General features: G+C 42.5%; 1 protein-coding gene across 3 annotated transcripts in view; it reads right to left on the reverse strand.

Moving 5' to 3' along the window:
- Positions 1-2,714: 2,714 nt before the first annotated feature.
- Positions 2,715-24,123, reverse strand: part of DLEC1 (DLEC1 cilia and flagella associated protein) — a 386,841-nt gene continuing 365,432 nt past the window's right edge. For all 3 annotated transcript variants that reach the window (XM_033931738.1, XM_033931737.1, XM_033931739.1), the window contains 3 exons: positions 15,919-16,072; positions 6,357-6,480; positions 2,715-3,403 (listed from right to left, as the gene is read on the reverse strand). In XM_033931738.1, the coding sequence (XP_033787629.1) occupies positions 3,280-3,403; positions 6,357-6,480; positions 15,919-16,072 (402 nt within the window). In that variant the 3' untranslated portion in view covers positions 2,715-3,279. The remainder of the gene's footprint in view (positions 3,404-6,356; positions 6,481-15,918; positions 16,073-24,123) is intronic.

Here is a 24,123-nt window from a genome sequence, read left to right on the forward strand (position 1 = left end):
AGATGTCCCACTTATAAAATTATTCATTCTGGCTGAGCGGTAGGACATCTACTACAGTGCCAACCAACCAATTTGACTCAACTGAATCCTGGGGCACCCAAAAAGTTGGCAACCCATCAATCTTTCTGTAGGATAACCTTCCAGTATTTATGTAGAAGACAGAAGGTATTACTATTTCCAACACATAATAAAGAGATAACAGTTTAGCAAATTAAAGAAAGGCGAACAACCCATCTCGCTAATTAACTTTGAATTGAAATTGATGGTAAAAATTTTGGCCTCGCGGTTGTCATCCTTGATGCCTGGGGTGATTCACCTGGACCAGGTCGGCTTTGTCCGGGGGAGACAGGCAGTGTGGAATGTAAGAAAAGTCATGGCTGCTTTAGGACATAGTGTTACTCATTCCCTCCTGGCTTTGTTGATCAGTTTAGACGCCCATAAAGCTTTTGACTGTGTGACCTGGGACTATCTGTTTTAGGTTTTGGGTAAATATGGTTTGGGAGGGCCCCTTTCTTACATGGTGCGGATCCTTTATGCTAACCCTAGTGTGGTGGTGCAGGTGAATAGACTTGTGTCTGATGGGTTTATGGTGAAGAGGGGGACAAGTCAGGGATGTCCGCTTGCCCCCTTATTATTCATTTTGTCCTTGTAATCCTTGCAGCATATTCGGGAGGATAGCTCTGTCTTAGGTCTTTCAGTGAGACGAGAGGAGAAACGCTGTCTGGCCTTTGCCGATGATGTCTTATTGTTGTTGACTCAACCCCAAAGATCTTTTCAATGGGTTTTGCAGCTGGTTGATCGTGTGTGTGTGTGTGTGGGGGGGGGGGGGGGGGGGTTGGGTTGGGTTTTGAATTAAATTTAGAAAAATCTGAGGCTTTGCCCATTAGTGGGTATAATTATGAGGATTCGTCTTCCCCTTTTCCTTTACGAAAGGTGGCGCACAGACTCAAATATTTGGGGATTTATATTACTGCTGACCTTAAGAAAGCTTTTCTGAAAATGTTACTGTATTGTTGGGAAAGTCACGGGATTTACTGGCACTTTGGACCAAATTCCCGCTGACTTTGAGGAGCAGAATTGCTTTGTTCAAAATAGTATTGTTTCCAAAATGGATTTATGTGATGCAAACTTTTCCTATGTACATGACTAATAAGGATCTGGGGCAGTACTAAAAAGTTTTGCGCAAATTTCTTTGGAACAATAAGAATCCCAGACTGACTTTAGCGCACCTCTCTTTGCCAGTGGGGAAAGGTGGTTTGGCATTGCCGGATTTGAGAAGATATAATATTGCATGTTTCCTTCACCATCTGGTCGATTGGGTCAAGAAAACACTGTTTCTCTTGAACAGCAGCTGATGGCACCAACACACTTGTTATATTATCTTCATGCCAAAAGATCTCATAGGATTTTTCCTACCCATTCCCATACCCTGCTGAAATCTACGCAACAGTGCTGGCAATGGTTATGCAAATGTATGCATTTGCCTTTCACCTCTACTGTACTATTGCCCTTATGGGGGAATCGAGACTTGGATCCAGAGGGCTCTAAGCTATATCTGCAAAGATGGACAGGCCATGGATTGTGTTATGTGCAGGATGTGGTGTCAGAGCATGGATTTCCTTTGTCATTTCAGGACCTCCAAGCTCGGGGATTTTTGCAGGCTCAAGATTGGTTTTCGTATGGCCAAATTACCCATTACATACGCTCCTTAGACCATAATACTTTGAATGAGGACTTGGCAGATATGGTTCAGGAATCCTTGACCTTGTCTCGCCAGCCTAAAACCAGTTTGTCCTTTCATCAGGTCAGTCTGGGCAGTTTCAGTGCTCCTTGAGACTATGAAGCTGTGGCGGTGGTGTGGAATCAGAATCTTGCCTCCTCTGAGCAAATTACTGGTGATTGTTTGCGTCTTCCGCACTTGACTTGCTCAGTGGTTCTGCAGGAACAGCACTACAAATTCCTGTTATGCCTTTGTATCTTACCTTATAGGGCGTATATGGCAGGGTTTGCCTCTCATACCAGCTGTCTCAAGTGCTAATCAATGCAAGCAGGATCCTTTCATATGTTCTGATCCTGTGACAGATTGCAAACCTTTTGGTCTTTTGTTGGTTTTCATCTGCAGACGATCATGCAGAGGCGAGTTCTGTTGCAGGCAAATGTCCTGGTTTTCTCTCAAATCTCTTAGTTGGGATTGTCTAAGGGTAATTCTTTGTTACTGCAAAAAGCTTTTTTGTTGGCCAGGAAATGTATTCTTTTATTGTGACGGCAGGCAGAGGTACCTACTATTACTATGTGGAAAAATGAACTTTTTTACCTTGTTAAGGTATGAATATCTGGATGTTAAGAATTGCCCTGCTCGTTGGAGAAGGTTCCAGGCAGTTTGGGCTCCTGTCTGGGATAGTTTGTCCCATGGAGCCCGAAGTACTCTTTTGAATTTTTGACTCGTTTGGGGAAATTTTTTACACTGGAGTGCTGGGGAGGGCGGGAGGTGGGGGAGAGGGGTAGGATAGGGGGGGGATGGTTCTTGACCTATTTTTGTTGGGTTCATTTAGTCTCCATGAAGGAACCACGTGGATGACTATCTTATCTTAATGTCTGTTCAGGTTGTGTATGTTTTCAGAGTGCTGTATCTTTTACCTTGTATACCTATTTCTAATAAATAAAAAATTTTGAAAAAAAAAAAAAAAGAAAGAAAGAAGAACAAAACCAGGTTTCTTTCACACAATTCTATTTAGTCATAAAATGTTTCCCTATCATTTCATTCTTTTATTACCAATATTTAAACATTTTATACATTTTATAGCAAGGGCTTTCCCCATTTTTATTCTCATCATACCAGTACAAAACTACTTCAGATAAACTATTTTCTTTCAAAGTCATCTATATTTTGCATTAACATCATACTTGATATCCATTAATTTTTTTAGCTATATAATCAGTTTTATTCACTGTTGAGATAAGAAAAATAGAAATATTAAAATATACTGGATGTGAAATATGAGCTCCAAAATAATTCCTTGGACCCATGGTGTATACATAGATGGTAGCATTTGGCCTCATTCTATAACTTGTCTAAATGTAAGCACCATTTTCCCACTTAAATTTATAAAACACTTTGTACATTGTTTATAGAATCATGCCTAGCCAGTGCCTAAGGAGACTGGTATATTAGGCCAGAATCTTTTGAAATGACACATTTTCCATTTAAAAAAGTACAGTGTTAAGAAAGACTAAAGTTACTTTCACAGACAAGTTCTTGGGAAATATGTCAGGGAATGATTACATTGTGAACAGAACTTCATATTTCTCATCATATGATCCTTGGCCACATAGCTGTACTCTACAAGGCTTCTCTCCCAGCATTCCATGGATTGTCATTGCAGCTTCATACTTTTTGCTATTCCTGACACAAGAGAAACAGACTAGTTAGTTAAAGCTGGTCATATTTTGGAATACTTCTTAGCAAACATTTCTAGTCTGTCTATCAGTGACAACAGCAGATAATTTCACACGAGAGAATAACTAGTAACAAAAATAAACAGCATCAGAATATTAAAGGAAGAGTCATGAATAAGAAAACAATTTCATCTAGGGACAGTAAAAGCAAAGTTATTCACCTGTAGTAGGTGTTTCCAAGGACAGCAGGCCAAATATTCTCACAGTGGATTAAGTTATCCAATGGAACTCAGTGTGGACACTTACTATCAAGACGTTTCTAACAGTGCCACACAGTGCATGCATGAATGCCTTCCCACTTGACGCATGAGTGCAGGTCCTTTAATCCTATAAAATAGCTTACCTAAATGTAAGTCACTGAGTTACTAAGTTTATATTTATTACATTTTTGATATACTGTCTTTCTGTGGTATAACCAAAATAGTTTAAATATTACATACAGGTTCTAAGGAAGAGGTATTAGCTAGAGAATTACATGGGGATGGGTACTACTATTACCACTAATCATTTCTATATTGCTACTAGACATACATAGCACTGTACATCAAAATAAAAAGAAACAGTCCCTGCTCAAAAGAGCTTACAGTCTAGTCAAGACAGACAAACTGGACAAGAAGGTGCATCTATACACAGTGCTCAGGTGGGGGAATTACAGAGGGAATGATAAGACAGATATTAGTGCTTAGCAGATGGGTTAGAGTTTGGAACTGAAAGCAGCTTCAAAGAAGTGGACTTTGGAATCTGCTAGAGATGGAGCTTGACATACCATTTGTTCCAGGCATACTGTGCAATAGAGAATAACACAGGGAAAAAATTTGTCCCCGTCTCCACCTTATCCCCGTGAACTCGGTTCCCATCCTTGCCCCATCCTTAAGAGCTCGGGCCCCGTCCCCATAAGCTCGGTCCTCATCTCCGCCCAGTCCCTGCAAACCATCCCAATCCCATCCGCACAAGCCTCAAATAGTTTTATACTGAACTTATTTTATTAAAGTATAAAAAGAAACAATTGTCATTTTATAAATCAGAGTTCTAGCTGCTGAACTAGAGGAAGAGATCTTTTTTTCTACCTTTGTTGTCTGGTTTCTGCTTTCCTCATCTTCTTGTCATTCTGTTCTTTCCATCCACTGTCTGCCTTCTCTCTGCCTCTTCCATATGGCATCTGCTCCATTTCTATGCCTTTATCAGAAACTGTGCCTCTCCCATCCATCTCTCTCGCCTTCCCCCCATTGGTCTGGCACCCATATTCTTCCCTCCGCTTCCCCCATAGTCTGGCATCTCTGTCTTCTTCCCTTCCATCTCTCACTCCCTACCCCAGGTGGTTTTTAGCATCTCTCGCCTCCTTTCCTCCCTTCAGATCAGGTATCTGTCTCCTCCCCCTCCCCCAATGCTCTGGTATCTCTCTCTCCACTTCCTTTCCCTTCTTTTTCTGCTCTTCCTTCTCAATTTGTTTTCTATCTCTTGTCTACTTTCTTACTTTCCAGTCCTCAATTTCCCTTTCATTGTGTCTACCTACAACTTGCCATCTCTTTCCCTCACCCCTTCCAGTATCTATCCTCTTCTTCCAATCCAGCATGTGCCCTTTTTACTTTGTCACCTCCTTCCATCCAGTATGTGCTCCCTTTTCTCTCTCTCCTCCTCACTTCCCTTCAACATCTGTACCTCTCTCCCCTCCCCACTTCCATTCAGCATCTGCTCCTCCCTCTCTCTCCACTTCTCTTCAGCATCTTCTCCATTCTCTTTCCTCACTTCCTTCCAGTGACTGCTCCCCTCTCTCTCCTCTCTACTTCCATACAGCATCTGCTCCACTCTCCCTCCACACTTCCATGCAGCATCTGCTCCCCCCTCTCTCCTCTCCATTTCTCTTTGGTGTCTATTCCTCTCTCCCCTTCCCCTCTCCATTTCCCTTCAGTCTGTTCCCCTCTACCTTTCCCACTTCAATCCAGCATCTACTCCTCCCTCTCTCTCTACTTCCCTTCGGTGTCTTCTCCCCTCTCTATCCTCTCCACTTCCTTCCAGTGTCTGTTCCCCCCTCTCCTCCCCACTTCCATGGGCGTCTGTTCCCCTCTTCCTCCCCGCTTCCTTTCTCCCCTCCCCTTCGGTGTCACCCGACCTCTTCCCCTCATTGGACAATCTCCCTCCCTTCCCGTCACCTTTGCAGGCACTTTTTAGAATCAAGGTTCTCTCTCCGAGCAGCTCGGATGCCATACCCATCTCACAGTTCATTCGCAAGTGCCCCAAAACTTCTCCTCTGATGTAACTTCCTATTTCCGCCTGGGCAGTTTGCATCAGAGGAGAAGTTTCAGGGCAGTTACACGCGGGTTGTGAGAAGGCTATGGGTTGGTTTACAATGCTAAAATTTAAGTTAAAATTAAAGTAAAATGGGGCAATATGTGGACAAGATATAGACAAGAACACAGACAAAATTGATACAAGAGGGACTGGGGAAGGGAAAGATTCAAAATTACATCAAAGTTAAAAGAAAAATTAAAGGGAAGGGAAAGAATATATAGGGAAGTCACTTCTTAAAAGCCAGAGGCAGCAGGCTTACCTCATTCCTACTGTCGGCTGCCTGAAGATTTAATTACAGAGGCTGGGCCTGGGAAAGAGAGCTGGCTAAACCAGGGTAGATCCTCCATTTAAAAATAAACTGTCTGGGCACCTGGACAGTCCTCAAAAGAGAGGACATGTCCGGGTTTTCCCAGACATCTTCTAGCCCTACATTCCCACTGCCTTGAAAAAGATGGTGTTATTGGGGGGGCCCATCTCAGTTTTTCTGCCTGGGGCCCAATCAGTCCTAGCTAAGCTACTGCTTAATCACATTAGTCTTGGCAAAAGGAATCAGATTATACTGCTCTATGAATTCATCAAAGAGTAAAAACCATGCAAATGTTATTGTGTACCTTGCAGTGAAATTGATGAGTAAAACTTCTCTGCTGGCTGACATATGGAACACAAGTGCCTCAAGCATTCCACTAATAGGAGAGACAGAAAATATTTCCTGCTGATCAAATGTATCATGCTTATCTGTAGCAAAATGAAAAAAAAAAAAGGTAATTGGGATTAAGAACACAAAGCATACAGAAAATAATTAGCATATATGAGGGAAGGCTTCTAGGTCAGCCGTGAGCCTCGTGCATAAGCCAGTGGTTGCGTCTTCACCAAGAGAAGTGCCGCTGGGAGGAGAGAGCCGGTCAGAGGAGGTAAACATCTGCAGGAGGCACAAAGGGTCAGGCTTCCAGGTCAGCCGTGTGCAGGTACCATGGCCACAGCTTTGCAAAGAGAATTACGATGGGAGGAGGGAGCAGGCCAGAGGAAGTAAACACCTGCGGGAGGCACGAATTTGGGATGCAGAATGGAGGGAAAGATGACAAGGGCCTTGTTGAGACATGGAAGGGAGGAGGAGGGTCACATTTTGACAGGAAGGTAGGAAGAAAGGGGAGGAAGAAAGAATGAATTGGCACAGGAAGGGAAAAGCAGAGTTGAGTTGGGACATAGAAGGAAGGGAGTGAGTACAAACTGGACAAAGGATGGAACGAAGGAAGAAAGAAAGGAGGGAGGGAGCATGAACTTGAGAGATAGGATGGAACAATGGAGGGAGTGAGGAAAAGAGATGCTGAGGTGGGGAAGGAAATAGAAAGGGAGAATTGTTGGGCATGTGTGTCTGAGTATGAGGGAAAGGGAGACATAGGCAGGAAGAAAGAAATATTGGACATGGTAGTGGGAAGGGTGGGAGGTACAGATGCATGGGGAAGAGAGATGAGAGGGAGAAATGGTGGATGTGATGGTGGAGAGGGACCATTGGGACAGATGATGAATGGAAGTAAGTGTAAACCTATCTTTCTATTTAAACTACAGTATTTTGTTTTCAGGACTGTTTCTTTAATATTTAATGTTTTTATAGACTGTATACTGTACAGGATTTGAGTTACATACAAATTCAACTTAAGAATGGTTTAAAAAACAGAACTCGTTCTTAGACCAGGGACTGCCTGTATATCTTATTACCAACTAAATGGTCAATTTCTAGGACTGTTCAAAAGTTAAAGCTGGGTTTTCCTTAAGCAAAAAATATTAAATTTAAAAAACATTTGGAGAAATCATTTACTTTAGTGGATGCTAGAATTTGGAATAATCTTCCATCACAAATCAGACTGTTATCTTATTCATGCTTTCTTTATCCAGAAAATATGGATAAATAACATAACATATCTTTTTAACTTATCTGTTTTTTAATGTTTTTAGATTTGCTGATGTTGAAGTGTACTCTAATATGCAATGTTCTCCTAGTCTGTTGGAGATTTTCTTATTGTTATCTCCTAGTACTCTTTTCAAAATAGCTGTATGTATACTGTATTATATAGTAAGCCATTATCAAGAGGACTTGAGAAAATCCACTGTTTATTTCTTGGATAAGTAGCATAAAATCTGTTTAACTCTTTTGGGTCTTGTGACCTGAATTGGCCACTGTTGAAAACAGATACAGGCTTGATGGACCTTTGGTCTGTCTCAATATGGTCAAGTTCTGATGATCTTGTGTAAATTTAAAAGGTGCTGACTGATCCAAGGTTCCCTTCTACCCCTTCTGTGAGCTGGCTGTCTCAAACTTTCTTATGTTTATTCATCTTGATACATCACATATCAACAAAATATCTTATAGTAAAAGAAACTGTGGTAAATGATGGAAGATAAAGGTCAGCATAGTCCATCTAATATGTTCAGTATGGTAGTTAAGGCTCTAATTGCTATTCCTTTTATGCTTTTATTTAGGGTTGCAACTGTTGCTCCATCCAGGCTAGAATGCAACCTGCAGCTCTTAGAGGTTATGCTTTCAATCGTTTAGAGTTGTCCCTACCACTTCCACAATAAAGGCATGCCAAGCATCTATCACCCTTTCCCGCAACGTCTCAAATGTGTCTACTCTTGAGGATCATTGCAAAATCTACAAAAAAGATAAGCTTTCTCAGTGGCGTACCAAGGAGTGTGTGTGTGTGTGTGTGTTGGGGGGAGGGGGGAGGCGATCCACCCCAGGTGCAGACCATAAAGGAGTGCTCCTGGGGTCGGCGTCATGATGGTACACCCAGGGTATTAAAAGAACTCAACATGAAATTGCTGACCTGCTTTTAGTGATCTATAACCTGTCACTAAAATCATCTGTAGTACCTGAAGATTGGAGTGTGGCCAATGCTACGCTGATTTTTAAAAAGGGTTCTAGGGGAGATCTGGGAAATTAGTATCGGGCAAAATGGTGGAACAATTATAATACAATACAAAGGAAAAAAAACACAACCCCACGGATAAAACTATGAGAACAGAAAAGAAAGTGGGGAAGGGACACAGGTCAGACTGTTGCGTGGACAAATACGTTAATTTTAAATTTCAGTTAAAAGAAATATACACATGAATAAAACAAAGTGTGGCAGGCATGTAAAGTCTCTTGTAATAAAACATGTGCTGGACCCCAACACGGTCCGTGTTTCAGCCAGAGAGGCCTTCCTCAGGCAAAAAACTTCAAGACGTTCTTTCGATATATCAAGGGGAAACGACCCGCGAAGGAAGCGGTGGGACCATTGGACAACCAAGGAATAAAGTGAACACTAAAGGAAGACAAAGCAATCGCTGACAGACTAAATACATTTTTTGCGTCTGTATTTACTGAAGAGGATATACACAGCATACCGGAACCAATCAGGCTATATGCTGATAAATCCCCGGGACGGATGGCATCCATCCGAGGGTCATCAAGGAACTAAAAGGGACCATAGCTGAACTGCTTCAACTAATAGCCAATCTGTTGATCAAAACGGGAAAGATCCCGGAGGACTGGAAAGTGGCGAATGTTACGCCAATCTTCAAAAAAGGTTCGAGGGGAGACCTGGGAAACTACAGACTGGTGAGTCTGACCTCAGTACCGGAAAAGATGGTAGAGGCGCTGATAAAGGATCGCATCATTGAACACCTTGACGGACACGGTCTGATGAGGACCAGCAAGCACGGTTTCAGCAAAGGAAGATCTTGTTTGACGAACTTGCTGCACTTCTTCGAGGGAGTAAACAGGCAGATAGACAATGGCGACCTGGTCGACAATGTATATCTGGGGTTTTCAGAAGGTGTTCGACAAAGTTCTGCATGAACGAATGCTTCAGAAAATTGCGAGCTATGGAATCGAGGGTGAAATACTCACGTGGATTAAAAACTGGCTGGAGCATAAGAAACAGAGAGTGGGGGTAAATGGACAATACTCGGACTGGAAAAGCGTCACCAGTGGAGTGCCGCAGGGCTAGGTGCTTGGACCCGTGTTCTTCAACATCTTTATAAACGATCTGGACATAGGTACGATAAGCGAGGTGATTAAATTTGCAGACGATATGAAGTTATTCAGAGTAGTGAAGACGCAGGGGGATTGCGAAGATCTGTGATGCAACATAATCAGGCTTGAGGAATGGGCATCGACATGGCAGATGAGGTTCAACGTGGACAAGTGTAAAGTGATGTATGTCGGTAACAAAAATCTCATGCACGAATACAGAATGTCCGGGGCGGCACTTGGATAAACCTCCCAGAAAAGAGACTTGGGAGTTCTGATCGACAAGTCGATGAAGCCGTCCGCGCAATGTGCGGCGGCGGCGAAAAGGGCGAACAGAATGCTAGGAATGATAAAGAAGGGGATCATGAACAGATCAGAGAAGGTTATCATGCCGCCTGGAGTACTGTGTACAGCACTGGTCACCGTACATGAAGGAGGACACGGTACTACTCGAAAGGATCAAGAGAAGAGCAACAAAGATGGTTAAGGAGTTGGAAGAGCTGCCGTACAGCGAAAGATTAGTAAAACTGGGCCTCTTCTCCCTCGAACAGAGGAGATTTAGAGGGGGACATGATCAAAACATTCAAGGTACTAAAGGGGACAGACAAGTTGTTCACCCTCTCCAAGGTTAAGAGAACGAGAGGGCACTCTCTAAAGTTGAAAGGGGATAGATTCTGTACAAACGTAAGAAGGTTCTTTTTCACCCAGAGAGTGGTAGAAGACTGGAATGCTCTTCCGGAGTCTGTCATAGAGGAAAACACCCTCCAGGGATTCAATGCAAAGTTAGACAAGTTCCTGCTAAATAAGAGCATACGCTGGTAGGGCTAGTCTCAGTAGGGCTCTGGTCTTTGACCGGAGGGCCACCGCGTGAGCGGACTGCTGGGCATGATGAACCCAGCAGTCTGACCCAGCAGTGGTCTGACCCAGCAGTGGCAACTCTTATGTTCTTATGTTCTAAAAAGTAGCCCAGTAAATGGCGCCAATTGTCATAACATCAAGCACAACTGAGATTACTTGCAGAGAGTCTTGCAAGGTTCCTGTCGCCTGACACAATATGGATAAACAAAATGCTGGAATAAAAAGCTAGTTTGTCCTCAATGCTTTACTTTTACTTTTTCAGCCACCTCTTTTGAAAACTACAAAGGACTCTTTTCTTCTTATTTTAGTTTAATCTGTTGTTTTTCCACTATCCACCTTATCAGAACCTCTTTGAGTTGAGGGGTGACATGATAGAGACATTTAAATAACTTACGGGCCGTATTGAGGTGGAGGAAGATATCTTTTTCCTTATGGGTCCCAAGGTATCAAGAGAGCATCCGCTCAAACTCAAGTGTGGGAGATTTCATGGTGACATCAGGAAATATTTCTTCACCGAAAGAGTGGTTGATCGATGGAATGGTCTTCCATGTCAGGTAGTTGAGGCCAGTAACGCGATCGACTTCAAGGGATAAACATGTGGGTTTGCTCCGGGAAAATGCGTAGAAGGAGGGTTCTTGTTGAGGGAGGGTTCTTTGAATGGGCAGACTTGTTGGGCCAACGGCCCTTTTCTGCCGTCATACTCTATGTTTCTATGTTTATAAAAATTTCAATTTTCATGAAACGAGAAAACTAGAAATCAATTCTGTAAATTGATTCTGCATATCCAGGATGGGTGGGTGGGAGGGGGGTATGTAATTAATTTATTATTTGATTGCAAGGTTGTTTATCTTGATCATTTGCATTATATTAAATGTTTTTACACCTTTATGAAGGGTGGGTGGGGATGGGGAGGGGGTTATGTATTTATTGTATCATTTGAGGGAATTGAGTGCTGTCTATTGTGTTAATTGAATGATAATATGTTGCACTTTGTGCTAGTTTTAAAAATGAATAAAGATTAAAAAAAAAAAAAGAAAGCTAGAAATCCTCCTTTCTGCCTTAGCTATTAACTCGAACAATGCCATCAGGTGGCCACTTACCTGGACATTAATAATAATTTATTTTCTTATATACCGCCAAAGCCATGGTAGTTTGAGGCGGTTTACAATAAGAAGAGCTGGACAATCAGCAATATAATTACAAAATAGAATCAATGAATACAAGTACAATGAATGCAAGTACAATAAGAAGAGCTGGGTAGTCAGCGACCTAGTTACAATGTAGAGGCAATGAATTCAGTATACAGAATATGCGAGATAATGAACCACAAATTCTTAGGTGACAAATCGGTTGAACAGATTTGTTTTTACTAATTTTCTAAAACTAAAATAGGATGAGGTGTGCATAATAATGTTACCCAGCCAGTCGTTCAGTTTACCTGCCTGGAAGGCTAGAGTTCTGTGCAGGAATCTTTTGTAGCGGCAGGCCTTTATTGTTGGGTGTGTAAATTTGTGGGTTCTACGTGTGGGCCTAATAGTACAACCCAAATTGAAGTGGGAAACCAGGCACATAGGGGCCAAACCAAAGATTGATTTAAAACAGAGAGAAGAAAATTTAAATTAAACTCTTGCCTCGAGGGGCAGCCAATGAAGTTTTTGATAATAGGGACTTATGTGTTCCCATTTTTTAAACCGAAAATCAGATGTACTGCCGAATTTTGAATAATTCGGAGTTTTTGAAGGGTTTTCTTGAAACGTCCTAAATAAATAATGTTACAATAGTCCAGCATGCTTAGAATAGAAGATTGCACCAGTAGATGGAATGATACTGCATCAAAGTATTTTTTGATGGTTCTTAGCTTCCATAATGTTGAAAAGCATTTTCTAGTCAATAAGTCCGTGTGAGCATCTAAAGTAAGGTATCGGTCGAGAGTCACTCCCAGAATTTTTATGGAATCGACAAGAGGGAAGTCCTGTCCGTTCAAGGAAATTTTTGAATCTTTTATTTTATCATTTGGGCTCGCCAGAAAATATTTGGTTTTATCTGAGTTAAGTTTCAGCTTGAATTCTGTCATCCATAATTCGATTTGTTTTAGGACGAATGCCAGGTGGTTCTTTGTGTCGGAGGTTAGGTTTGTGAGGGGAAGAACTATGGTGATGCCGTCTGCGTAGATATAGAATTTGACTTTTAAGCTTTGCAATAGATTCCCCAAAGGGCCAAGGTAGATGTTAAACAGGGTGGGGGATAGGGAGAGCCCTACAGAACTCCGCAAGTGTTTGTCCATCTGCAGGATTGTTTGTTATCACTGTGGTAAGATCGTTTACTCAAGAAACCCTGGAACCAATTTAACACTTTGCCAGAAAGTTCCTCCATTTGTATGCCCCTTCCCTCTACCTTACTCCTACGTTTTGGGTATCTGGCTAGATTTCTCTTCAGATCTTCCATTTGTGTTGGAGTTCTGTAGATCTCACTGGTGTAAAATGTAAGTAACATCTTCCCTTTCCAATATGATATACCTTTTAATGTTTCTTACCACTTCAGACTCATTTGCTGGAGTATCACTGATTTACAATGCCAGATGGACCAACGCCATTTGATTGATATATATATTTTTTGGGGGGTGGTGTTTTGGAAAGAAACATTTTATTTATTGTAATTTGATATGTTTCTACTTGAAATATGTTTATTTGAAGGTGGATGGGTGGTAAATTTTTTATATTTTATGATTATATGAGAAAGATTTCCAAGTGTGATATGTTTGTTTATGTACAGTTATAATTTGTACACTTGTTGATAGATTTAAAATGAATAAATAATTTTTAAAAAAAACAAAAACAATGCCAGATGGACATTTTGTACAGTTATAATTAACTAATTACAGTCAAACCTTGGTTTGTGAGCATAATTCGTTCCAGAAGCCTGCTTGTAATCCAAAGCACTCGTATATCAAAGCGAATTCCCCCATAGGAAATAATGGAAACTCAGACGATTCGTTCCACAACCCAAAATCTTTAATACAAAATACTATACTACTTGTATTGCAAGACCTCGCTCATTTAGAACAGTCACTACACTCCTGCAGCGTCAGAGAGAGAAGAACCTTCGGCTCAGTTGTGATGTGTGTATACTGTATGTACTCGTATTGCAAGACATTACGAGTATATCAAGTTAAAATTTAATCAAATGTTTTACTTGTTTTGCAAAACACTTGCAAACCAAGTTACTTGCAATCCAGGGTTTTACTGTAATAGTTATAATTACAGTTATAATTAGTTAATTTATATGTTTTTGATATACTGCCAAAGCCAAGGAATAACAAGGCAGTTTGCATATCAATAAAATCAGGGAAGATTGACAAGGAAGAAGTACAGAAAGAGCAAAGGATAGGCAGAAGGGTGGGGTAAGGTAGGGTAGGGAGGAAAGAACACAAAAGTTAAGGGAATGAGGAAAAGGGTAGGAAAAACCAAGAGGAAGGGAAAACATTTGCAGGTCCCAGATGATTCTTAAATAAGCAAAAAAAGGCATTATGAAATAGCCTTATGTTAATCTATATATATAAAATCGGAGGTATGTATGTGTGTATGTATGTGTGTGTGTATGTGCCGCGATCACGCAAAAACGGCTTGACCGATTTGAACGAAACTTGGTATGCAGATCCCTCACTACCTGGGGTGATATGTTCTGGGGGTCTCGCGGCCCACCTGCACACGTGGGCGGAGCTACAAACAGAAATTCACATTTCACCCATTCATGTCAATGGAAAAAATGTAAAAAGCTGCCATTCTCACAGTAATTCAAAAACGGCTTGACCGATTTGAACAAAACTTGGTATGCAGATCCCTCACTACCTGGGGTGATATGTTCTGGGGGTCTCGCTGCCCACCTGCACACGTGGGCGGAGCTACAAACAGAAAATCAGATTTCACCCATTCATGTCAATGGAAAAAATGTAAAAAGCTGCCATTCACACTGTAATTCCAACTATAAAACACTTTCTATGACACTATAACCACTAGGGACATCGTTTCTATTCTACCACGGACACCATACATATAGAGTTTGTATGTTCTAACTGTGTTTGTAACTGTTTCCTTCATGCACCCCAGTTCATAATGTTATTACATTACATGAGTACTCACATATGCTGAACTAGGAACACAGGTTCCATTCTGAACCGGGAAACAACTGCATGGAGTTTCTTTTCAACCTGAGTTTCCACATATTGAGTTGTTTAAATCAATACTGGAACTTTTGGATGCCACTTATTCCAACAGATCTTCCTTTTCAGTTTAAGAGATTGCAAATTCCAGTGAGACTTGCATTCTCTATCACAATCAACAAATCACAGGGACAGACTATTACATACTGTGGAGTGGATTTAAGATCCCCCTGTTTTTCCCATGGACAACTCTATGTTGCTTGATCAAGGGTGGGTTCACCCAAGAATTTATATGTTCTTGCTCCTGGAGGTGAAACTAAAATTGTTGTTTATAATCAAGTTTTGTGTTAGTTGTATTGTATTCATTTTGTCAAATATTTCACATTATAATTTGATTATTGTACTTTTTATAAAGCTGTAAAAAAATAATTTCATTTACCACTATAAAGTATCTTTATTTCAATCCATTTACTGTGTTATTGCTATAATTAAATACCCGTGCAACGCCGGGTCATCAGCTAGTATACTTTAAAAAAAAAAATTAGGAAGTAATTGTTTGGCTCATATGTAGGACCAAAAGGAGTTCCAAAGCTAAGGGCCTAGAAAGGAAAATATGGATTTCCTAGTAATGTTATGTATGTATATTGATAGGTGAACTGGCTTGAGAGGAATGCAGGCAATAAGGGAACATATGGTAATAGCAATGATGGTAGACAGGTTGGGATATGGATATGATAGATCTTATATGTTAGAACCAATATCTTGAATTTAATTTCTAAAGTGATGAATGGGTAACTATTGCTCTTTTTGGAGGAGAGAGGCCAAAGGGTCACAGTAATAATATTGAGAATTAACTTCATCAACGTGGATTGATGAAACTGAAGACACTTTAAGGTTTGAAAAAGAAAAGTCAATATATAAGATGTTATAATAGTAATAATAATCTAATTTGTGAAAATAAAATAATTTATGTATGCGTACTTTTTTTAGGGGGGGGAGAGTGGTTTTTGGCCCTTGTGGAAAGTCAAAATAATTTCCCCAGAAAATATACAAATACCAACTTTTATTATCAGCATCTTGTATCATTGGCTTTAATTATATTTTAGACACTTGGTTTAGTCATGAACTGAAGATTTCATACCTATCAGTGCAGTCCAGTAACTTTTTGATCCGCTCTTATTGAATAGGAAGATCTCTTTTGTCCTGGTTTGCCCAACAAAACAGGTACCAAAATCAACTGTGTCACAAGAAAGCTCCAACACTGGCACAGTAAGGTTTGCATATAGGGGTATTTGCTATAATGATTAGAAAACAAAGTATTATAGTTATCAATTATGTAACAATACAAATTTCTCTAGAAAGGTAGTCTAGCAATATGAATCTCACAACAGGCTAGAAAGGTAGTCTAGCAATATAAGTCCCACAGTAGGCAATAAAAACAAGTAGCTTACCTTTAGTAGGTTTTTTTCATGGATAGCAATATTTATGTCCTCACAAGTGGGTGGCATCATCTAATGGAATCCACTGTGGGAAAAAGCTTACCGGTATTTACCTTCAGATAAATTCTAGAAGCTTTTAGTGCTTCAACTGTGCATGTGTCATACCTCCCCAAGTCGGACTCTGCAATGGGCCCTAAGGCCACCATATTCAGTAATCTTTGTACAGTGTCTCTGACCTTCACCTTTTTTTCTTGTTTCCCTGCTGGGGAGTCCAGAAAAAATGCTCCAGAAGGGGATAAAATTTGAGTTTGTACTCTAAACTAAACTAAACTAAACCTTAAGTTTGTATACCGCATCATCTCCACAGAAGTGGAGCTCGACACGGTTTACAGGAATTAATAAAGAAAGGAACTCCAATGGAAAGAAGAAGGGCTTAGTAAAAAGGAAAGAAAGAGGGGACTTAGTATAGTGGAGAGGGAGGGAGTAGTTACATTTTAGAGAAAAGCCAAGTTTTCAAATGTTTTCTGGAGGGAGGTCGAACTCCGAAGAGAGGCAGTAAAGCTGTTCCACAGCTCAGTGATCCTGAAGAGGAGGGATGTTCCAAGTTTGCCTTTATGGGATATGCCTTTTAAAGAGGGGAAGGATAGTTTGAATTTTTGAGTGGATCTGGTGGAGTTAGGATTCAAGGAGAGCCAAGAAAGTGGAAAAAGGGGAGGAAGGATGCCGTGAAGAGACTTGAAAGCTAGACAGGTGCATTTGTAGTTAACCCTGAGGATAACTGGGAGCCAGTGAAGCTTAGAAAGAAGCGGGGAGACGTGGTCGAATTTGCTTTTTGCGAAGATTAGTTTAGCCGCGGTATTCTGAATCCGCTGCAGTCTGAGAAGACTTTTCTTTGTTAGGCTTAAGTAGATGGAGTTGCAGTAATCCAGTCTGGATAGAATAATGGATTGGACGAGGACAGCAAAGTGTTGTTGGTGGAAGCAGGATCTGACTTTCCTTAACATGTGAAGGTTGAAAAAGCATTTTTTTTACTAAGGAGTTGAGGTGATCGTTGAAGGACAGTGTAGAGTCAATGATGATTCCCAGAACTTTGCTTGAGTGCTCAAGCTGCAGTTTGGTGCCAGAGGATAGTGGGATGAGGGTGGGCAGCTGATCTAATTTTGGGCCGAGCCAAAGTAGTTTTGTTTTGGTCTCATTTAGTTTCATTTGAATGGTGAGAGCCCAGGATTGGAGATTCGTTATACAAGAAGAGATGTTATCAGAGAGGTTGGTGAGGTTAGAGTCAGTCTCGAGGAGGACGAGGATGTCGTCGGTGTAGGTGTAAAGTGTCTCCAAGGGAGATAGTTGGAGGAGTTTCAGAGAGGACATATAAACATTGAAGAGAATCGGGGATAGAGGTGAACCCTGAGGAACTCCGCAAATCGGTTTCCAAGGGGAGGATGAGGTGCCATTCATGTTAACGAAGTGGGAGCGGGAACTCCTTGTATTAAGTCTAGTAGAAAGTCTAGCCAGGGCAGGATTAATTCTTTGAGGGCCCCTAGGCACTCAAGTACAATGGGACCCCTAGCTGCCCCGCCCATGCCCCACCTCCTGCCCCACCCACATTTATTTACCTGTTTTCTTATTTATTTCTTTATTTCCACTTGTATTTCTTTTTTTCTTTTATTATAAAATTCAAAACAAATAACAAAGATTACCAGTGGCAGTGTACAGTTTTAGTTCTATGCAAACCCCAAACATCTCTGAACAAAACCCCCTTCCTTATCTTCCCACCTACTTGCCCAGGACTTTAACTCTAAACCCTTTCCATACGTATATAAAAGTGTTCAAATGCATTGTAAAGCAGTAATACTATCCGAAACATAAGTCTATATTAATAACCAAGTTTGCAACTCCTCTCAACTGCCTCACTCTATGTCATCCAACTGTAACCCATATGTATGTATAAAAATACATACATATGGGTAACTACTCTAGTATGTTCCACTCCATGTATGTTAATTTGTAACAAAACAACAAGGCAAGCGGTCCACCAAAGAATCCAACGTGGAACAAAAGAAGATCGGCAGGCAATAAGGAGATTCAAATCAGGTATATTCAAGGTGCGCCCAGGAACCATACCTGATGCATTTTGCCAAACAAGGCTGATCAGCGCTAACAGAAAACCATGTCTTTCATACACACAGGACACAGAACCACCCTCACCCAGTATGGAATAAGTAACCACAAACTAAACTCCCCCCTCCCTTTTTATAAAAGTGTTTTTAGCACTGGCTGACGGGCTGAATGTTCTGTGCTGTTCTGATGATCATAGGAATTCTGTGACCATCGGAGCAGTGCAAAGTAGTGCTGCCCTATTCATGATTCAAATCGATTCACCAATTCATTTTGGGTGAATCGATTTGGATCGATTCAAAACCCCCAAAAATCAGCCTCCCGATTCAACATCTGACCCTCCCCCCTCGCCCCCTACAGCAGGATCGGCAGCACTGCCTCTTGCTGGCCAGCGCTGCCGCTCCTGCTTTAGAGGGAGAGGGGGAAGGGTCAGTCGGGAAGTGCTGCAGTGTCCAGCTTCCCCCCTGGCCTCCCACGCCTCCCTTTACCTGATTGCAGCAGAGAGCAGCCTGCAGAAAGGATCGCGGATACTTTAGCAATCCTTGCAGGTTGCCATAGGCTTCCGGAGCTGTCATCTCTTTGCCGTGATCCTGCCTCTGACATCAGAGGAGGGGCGGGACCGAGGCAGAAGGACGACAGCTCCTAAGGCTTATGGCAACCTGCAAGGATCACTAAAGTATCCACGATCCTTTCTGCAGGCTGCTCTCTGCTGCAATCAGGTAACGGGAGGCGTGGGAGGCCAGAGGGGAACACACAGGCCTTCCAGGGGGGGGGGGACAATCCTTCGGGGGGGAGGTACAGTCCTTCAGGGGGTGCAGGCCTTCAGGGGGGGTGCAGGCCTTAAGGGGGGACAGACCTTCGGGGGAGGTGCAATCCTTTGGGGGGACAGGCCTTCAGGGGGGACAGACCTTCAGGGGAGGGAGTCCTGGTGTAGAGGTACACGGAGGGAGGGAAGGGGAGGTTCAAAGATATGTGCATATGCCAAACTTTGGGGGGAAGAAATAATGGGTCTAAAAACAGAGGAGTGGGAGAGAGATGGTGGATAATGGGATTTAGGGAGGGAAGGAACAGAAAGGGAGAGAAGTTGGATACAAGGGGAGGGGAGGTAGAGATAGAAACATAGAAACATAGAAGATGACGGCAGAAAAGGGCTATAGCCCATCAAGTCTGCCCACCCTACTGACCCATCCTCTTAAGTCTATACCTAGCGACCGATATTCCAGTTTGACCCTCGTAGGGATCCCACATAGGTATCCCATTTATTCTTAAAGTCCAGCACGCTGCTGGCCTCGATCACCTGCACTGGAAGCTCATTCCAACGGTCAACCACTCTTTCTGTGAAGAAATACATCCTGATGTCGCTATGAAATTTCCCGCCTCTGAGTTTGAGCGGATGCCCTCTAGTGGCAGAGGGTCCCCTGAGAAAGAAGATATCATCTTCCACCTCGATACATCCCGTGATGTATTTAAATGTCTCAATCATGTCTCCCCTCTCCCTATGTTCTTCTAGAATGTAGAGCTGTAGTTTGTTTAGTCTCTCCTCGTACGAGAGACCCTTTAGCCCCGAGATCCTCCTGGTGGCCATCCGTTGAACCGATTCGATTCTAAGCACATCTTTACGGTAATGTGGCCTCCAGAATTGTACATAGTATTCCAGATGAGGTCTCACCATGGTTCTGTACAATAATAATAATAATAACTTTATTTTTTTCTATACCGCCATAGTCAGGCGACTTCTAGGTGGTTTACAATGTAAGAAGGCTGGACATTCAGCGAATAACAAAGGTCTTAGTACAGTACAATGCTAATACAATACAATAAGTCCACATATAATACAATACAGTAAGTCTAAATACAATACTATACAATAAGTTTAAATACAGTACCGAACAAAGAGTCTAGATGCCGTACAATAGTCTAAATGGTAAACTTACATATTAATTGGAGATCTAAGGGTAATGAGTGTCTGAAAGATTTAGAACATCCATGAGGGGGGTCTTAGTGGGGGAGGGGGACCGTTTTAGTCAATGAATTTAGCGAATAGGGTGGTTTTGATCGATTTGCGGAATGTATTATAAGTCATATTTGGTTCGTTTATGTGGTTTTTCAGCCAGGTTTGCTGTCTGTTCGCTTGGAACTTAAAGGTTCTGTCCAAGAAGGATTTGTATCTGCAGCCTGTGGTCTTTGGGTATGCAAAGATGTTTTTGTTTCTGGTCATTCTTGTGGGGTTGTGTAGGGTGAAGTGAGTTTATAGGTATGAAGGTGCTAGTCCCCAGGCTTGTTTGAAACAGGTGCAAGCGAATTTGAATAGAATTCGCGCTTCTATTGGAAGCCAGTGCAGCTTCTTGTAGTAGGGGCTGATGTGGTCGTTTTTTCTAAGTCCGAAAATTAGGCGAACGGCGGTGTTTTGTATTAATCTTAGTTTTTTTATTGTTTTTTGTGGGATGCCTAGGTAGATGATGTTGCAGTAGTCAAGAAGGGATAGGATCAGTGCCTGTACCAGCAACCTGAATGATGAAGGGTCAAAGAATTTTTTTATGGTTCTTAGTTTCCATAGCGTATAAAAGCATTTTTTCACAAGTGAGTTTGTGTGGTCAGTCAATGGCATTATGACTTCAGGCTTCTTGCTGACAAAGCTTCTACTGATACATCCCATCATCTGCCTTGCTTTAGATGAAGCCTTCTCCACTTGATTGGCAGTTTTCATGTCTGCACTGATGATTACTCCTAGGTCTCGTTCCGCCGAAGTACAAGTCAAAGTTTCTCCATTCAAGGTCTAATTTCTGCATGGATTACCGCTACCGAGGTGCATAACCTTACATTTCCCTGTGTTAAAGCCCAGCTGCCAGGTCGAGGACCATCTTTCCAATGTAAGCAGGTCCTGTGCCATACTATACTGTAAATTACATTCCCTTACTATATTGCATAGTTTAGCGTCGTCGGCGAATAATGTTATTTTACCCTGAAGCCCCTGAGTCAGATCCCCTATGAATATGTTGAAAAGGAGTGGGCCCAGGACTGAACCCTGCGGTACTCCGCTGGTCACCTCCGATGTTTTAGAGAGGGTACCGTTAATCATTACCCTTTGAAGTCTTCCACTTAGCCAATCATTGACCCAAGTAGTTAGTGTTTCTCCTAACCCCATCGATTTCATTTTGCTCAACAGCCTGCGGTGTGGGACGCTATCAAATGCTTTACTGAAATCCAGGTACACGATGTCCATAGACTCTCCCAAGTCTAGCTTCCTTGTCACCCAGTCAAAGAAGCTGATGAGATTAGATTGGCAGGACCTAACCCCGGTGAATCCATGTTGATTGGGATCCCGTACATTTCCCTCAGACAGGATCGTGTCTAATTTGCGTTTAATTAAAGTTTCCATGAGTTTACACACTATTGATGTGAGACTCACCGGTCTGTAATTCGCAGCCTCTGCCCTGCAACCCTTTTTGTGCAGAGGAATGACATTGGCTGTTTTCCAGTCCAAAGGTACTCTCCCCGTGCTTAGGGAGAGATTGAAGAGTGCGGCTAGCGGTATCGCCAGGACATCGCACAACTCTTTGAGCACTCTTGGGTGCAGATTGTCTGGTCCCATGGCTTTATTTACCTTTAGTCTTGACAGTTCGCTGTAAACTTCACCTGGTGTGAACTCAAAATTCTGAAACGGGTCGTCCGCACTTGACTTAGCCTCTAACTGAGGACCGTGTCCTGGTGCCTCGCAAGTGAAGACAAGCAGAAGTATTCGTTCAGTAGTTCAGCTTTATCTGAATCTGCTTCCACGTAATTCCCATCCGGTTTGCTAAGGCGTACTATCCCGTCTGTGTTCTTTTTCCTATCACTAATATACCTGAAGAAGGATTTGTCCCCCTTCTTAATGTTCTTTGCTAGAGTTTCTTCCACATGAAGTTTGGCCTCCCTAATTGCTGTTTTGACCGCTGTGGATCTGGTCCTATATTCCATGATGGCTTCTCTTGTTTCCGTACGCTTGTAGGAAAGAAATGCTTTTTTCTTCTCCTTAACAAGGTGCGAGATCTCTGCGGTGAACCATTGGGGTTTATTGTTTCTTTGTCGTTTATTTACTGATTTTATGAAGCGGCTAGGTGCTTCATGTATGGTTGATTTCAGTATTAACCACTTAGCTTCTACATCATCGGTCTCCACTTGGTCCTGCAGCGTCCGATGGACGAAATCTCCCATGCGTGCGAAGTCTGTGCCGCGGAAATGGAGTACCTTTGTTTTCGTGTTTGATCTAGGGAAGCCTTTCCTAAGGTTGAACCATACTATGTTGTGGTCACTGGAGGCTAGCGTATCTCCTACTGAGACCTCTGAGACGCTTTCCCCGTTGGTGAGTACCAGGTCGAGAATCGCCTGGGCCCTAGTGGGCTCCATCACCATTTGTTTGAGACGGGCTCCTTTTATGGAGTTTACTAGCCTCCTACTAGCGCTGGTTGTCGCTGAAAGTGTGCTCCAGTCTGTATCAGGCATATTGAAGTCCCCAAGTAGTACAGTGTCTCCCCTTAGAGTGATATTCTCAATGTCTTCAATTAAGTCTGTGTCCATGTCATCCAGTTGTCTAGGGGGTGTCTGTATACCACACCAAGATACAGGCACTTTTCTCTGCCTCTTGCCAGGTTTACCCAGAGGGATTCCCCTATGTATTTGACATCTGTAATCCTGGTGGTTTTGATGTCCTCTTTAATATATAATGCTACCCCCCACCTAACTTGCCCTCTCTGTCCCGACGAAGTAAGTTGTAACCCGGTATAGCCATATCCCACCCATGAGAGTCCGTTAGCCAAGTTTCGGATATCGCCGCCACGTCTAGGTCAGCATTCCTTATTTCAGTCTCTAATCCTAGAAGTTTATTACCTAAACTGTGTGCATTAACATACATAGCCCTCCACTCTTTATGTTTGCTAAATCCCTTTGATACTTTTTCTTTTTCTACGTGAGTTGGTGTGACCCCTAGAGAACTGTTTGCAGTGTGGGTACTTACCTCAGAGCTTTGACTCATCTCATCAGGATAGTTCCTTACTGTACTGGTATGTGAGTGGGTACCCTCCCCTGACTTACCTAGTTTAAAGCCCTGCGAAGCAGGCGGGCTAGTCGGTGTCCGAAGACATACTTACCTCTACTGGTCAGATGGAGTCCGTCTGGTCCCTGAAGTCCCTGTAGTGCCTCTCCATGGTTCAGGAATCCGAAGTTCATATCCCGGCACCATCCCTGTAACCACTCGTTAGTCCTCAGGATACGCTCGTCCCTGGCTCTCCCCTTGCCTCTAACAGGGAGGATAGAGGAGAAGACCACCTGCGCTCCGGTCTGCTTCAGCCTCTCGTCCAGGGCTCTAAAGTCTCTGGTGGTGTTCCTTGCAGTGTCGTTTGTCCCCACATGGACGAGAAGCATGGGAAAGTTGTCCTGAGGTTTGAGTAGTCTATTAAGACAGGTGGTGACATCCCGTACTCTGGCTCCAGGCAGACAGCAGACCTCCCTCGAATCCATATCCGGTCTGCAAATTGGTCCCTCCGTGCCCTCAGCATGGATTCCCAAATAACTATTACTCTGCGCTTCTTCGTAGGGGGTTGGTCAGTTGTTCCCGGAGTTGGAGCTGTGAGTTGGGCCTAGTCAGTTGTTCCCGGAGTTGGAGCTGTGAGTTGGGCCCGTTCCTCTTCCTCATCAGTAGGTCCTTCCTGAAGAATCTGGAATCTGTTCCTCAGGGTGAGTTGAGGGGTTGGTGTAGAGCTGCCCTGTCGATGAGAGAAAGAGAAAGAAGAAGATGAGGAGATTGAAAAAGGTGT

This window comes from Geotrypetes seraphini, chromosome 2 (genome assembly GCF_902459505.1).
Source record: "Geotrypetes seraphini chromosome 2, aGeoSer1.1, whole genome shotgun sequence".
NCBI lineage: Eukaryota > Metazoa > Chordata > Amphibia > Gymnophiona > Dermophiidae > Geotrypetes > Geotrypetes seraphini.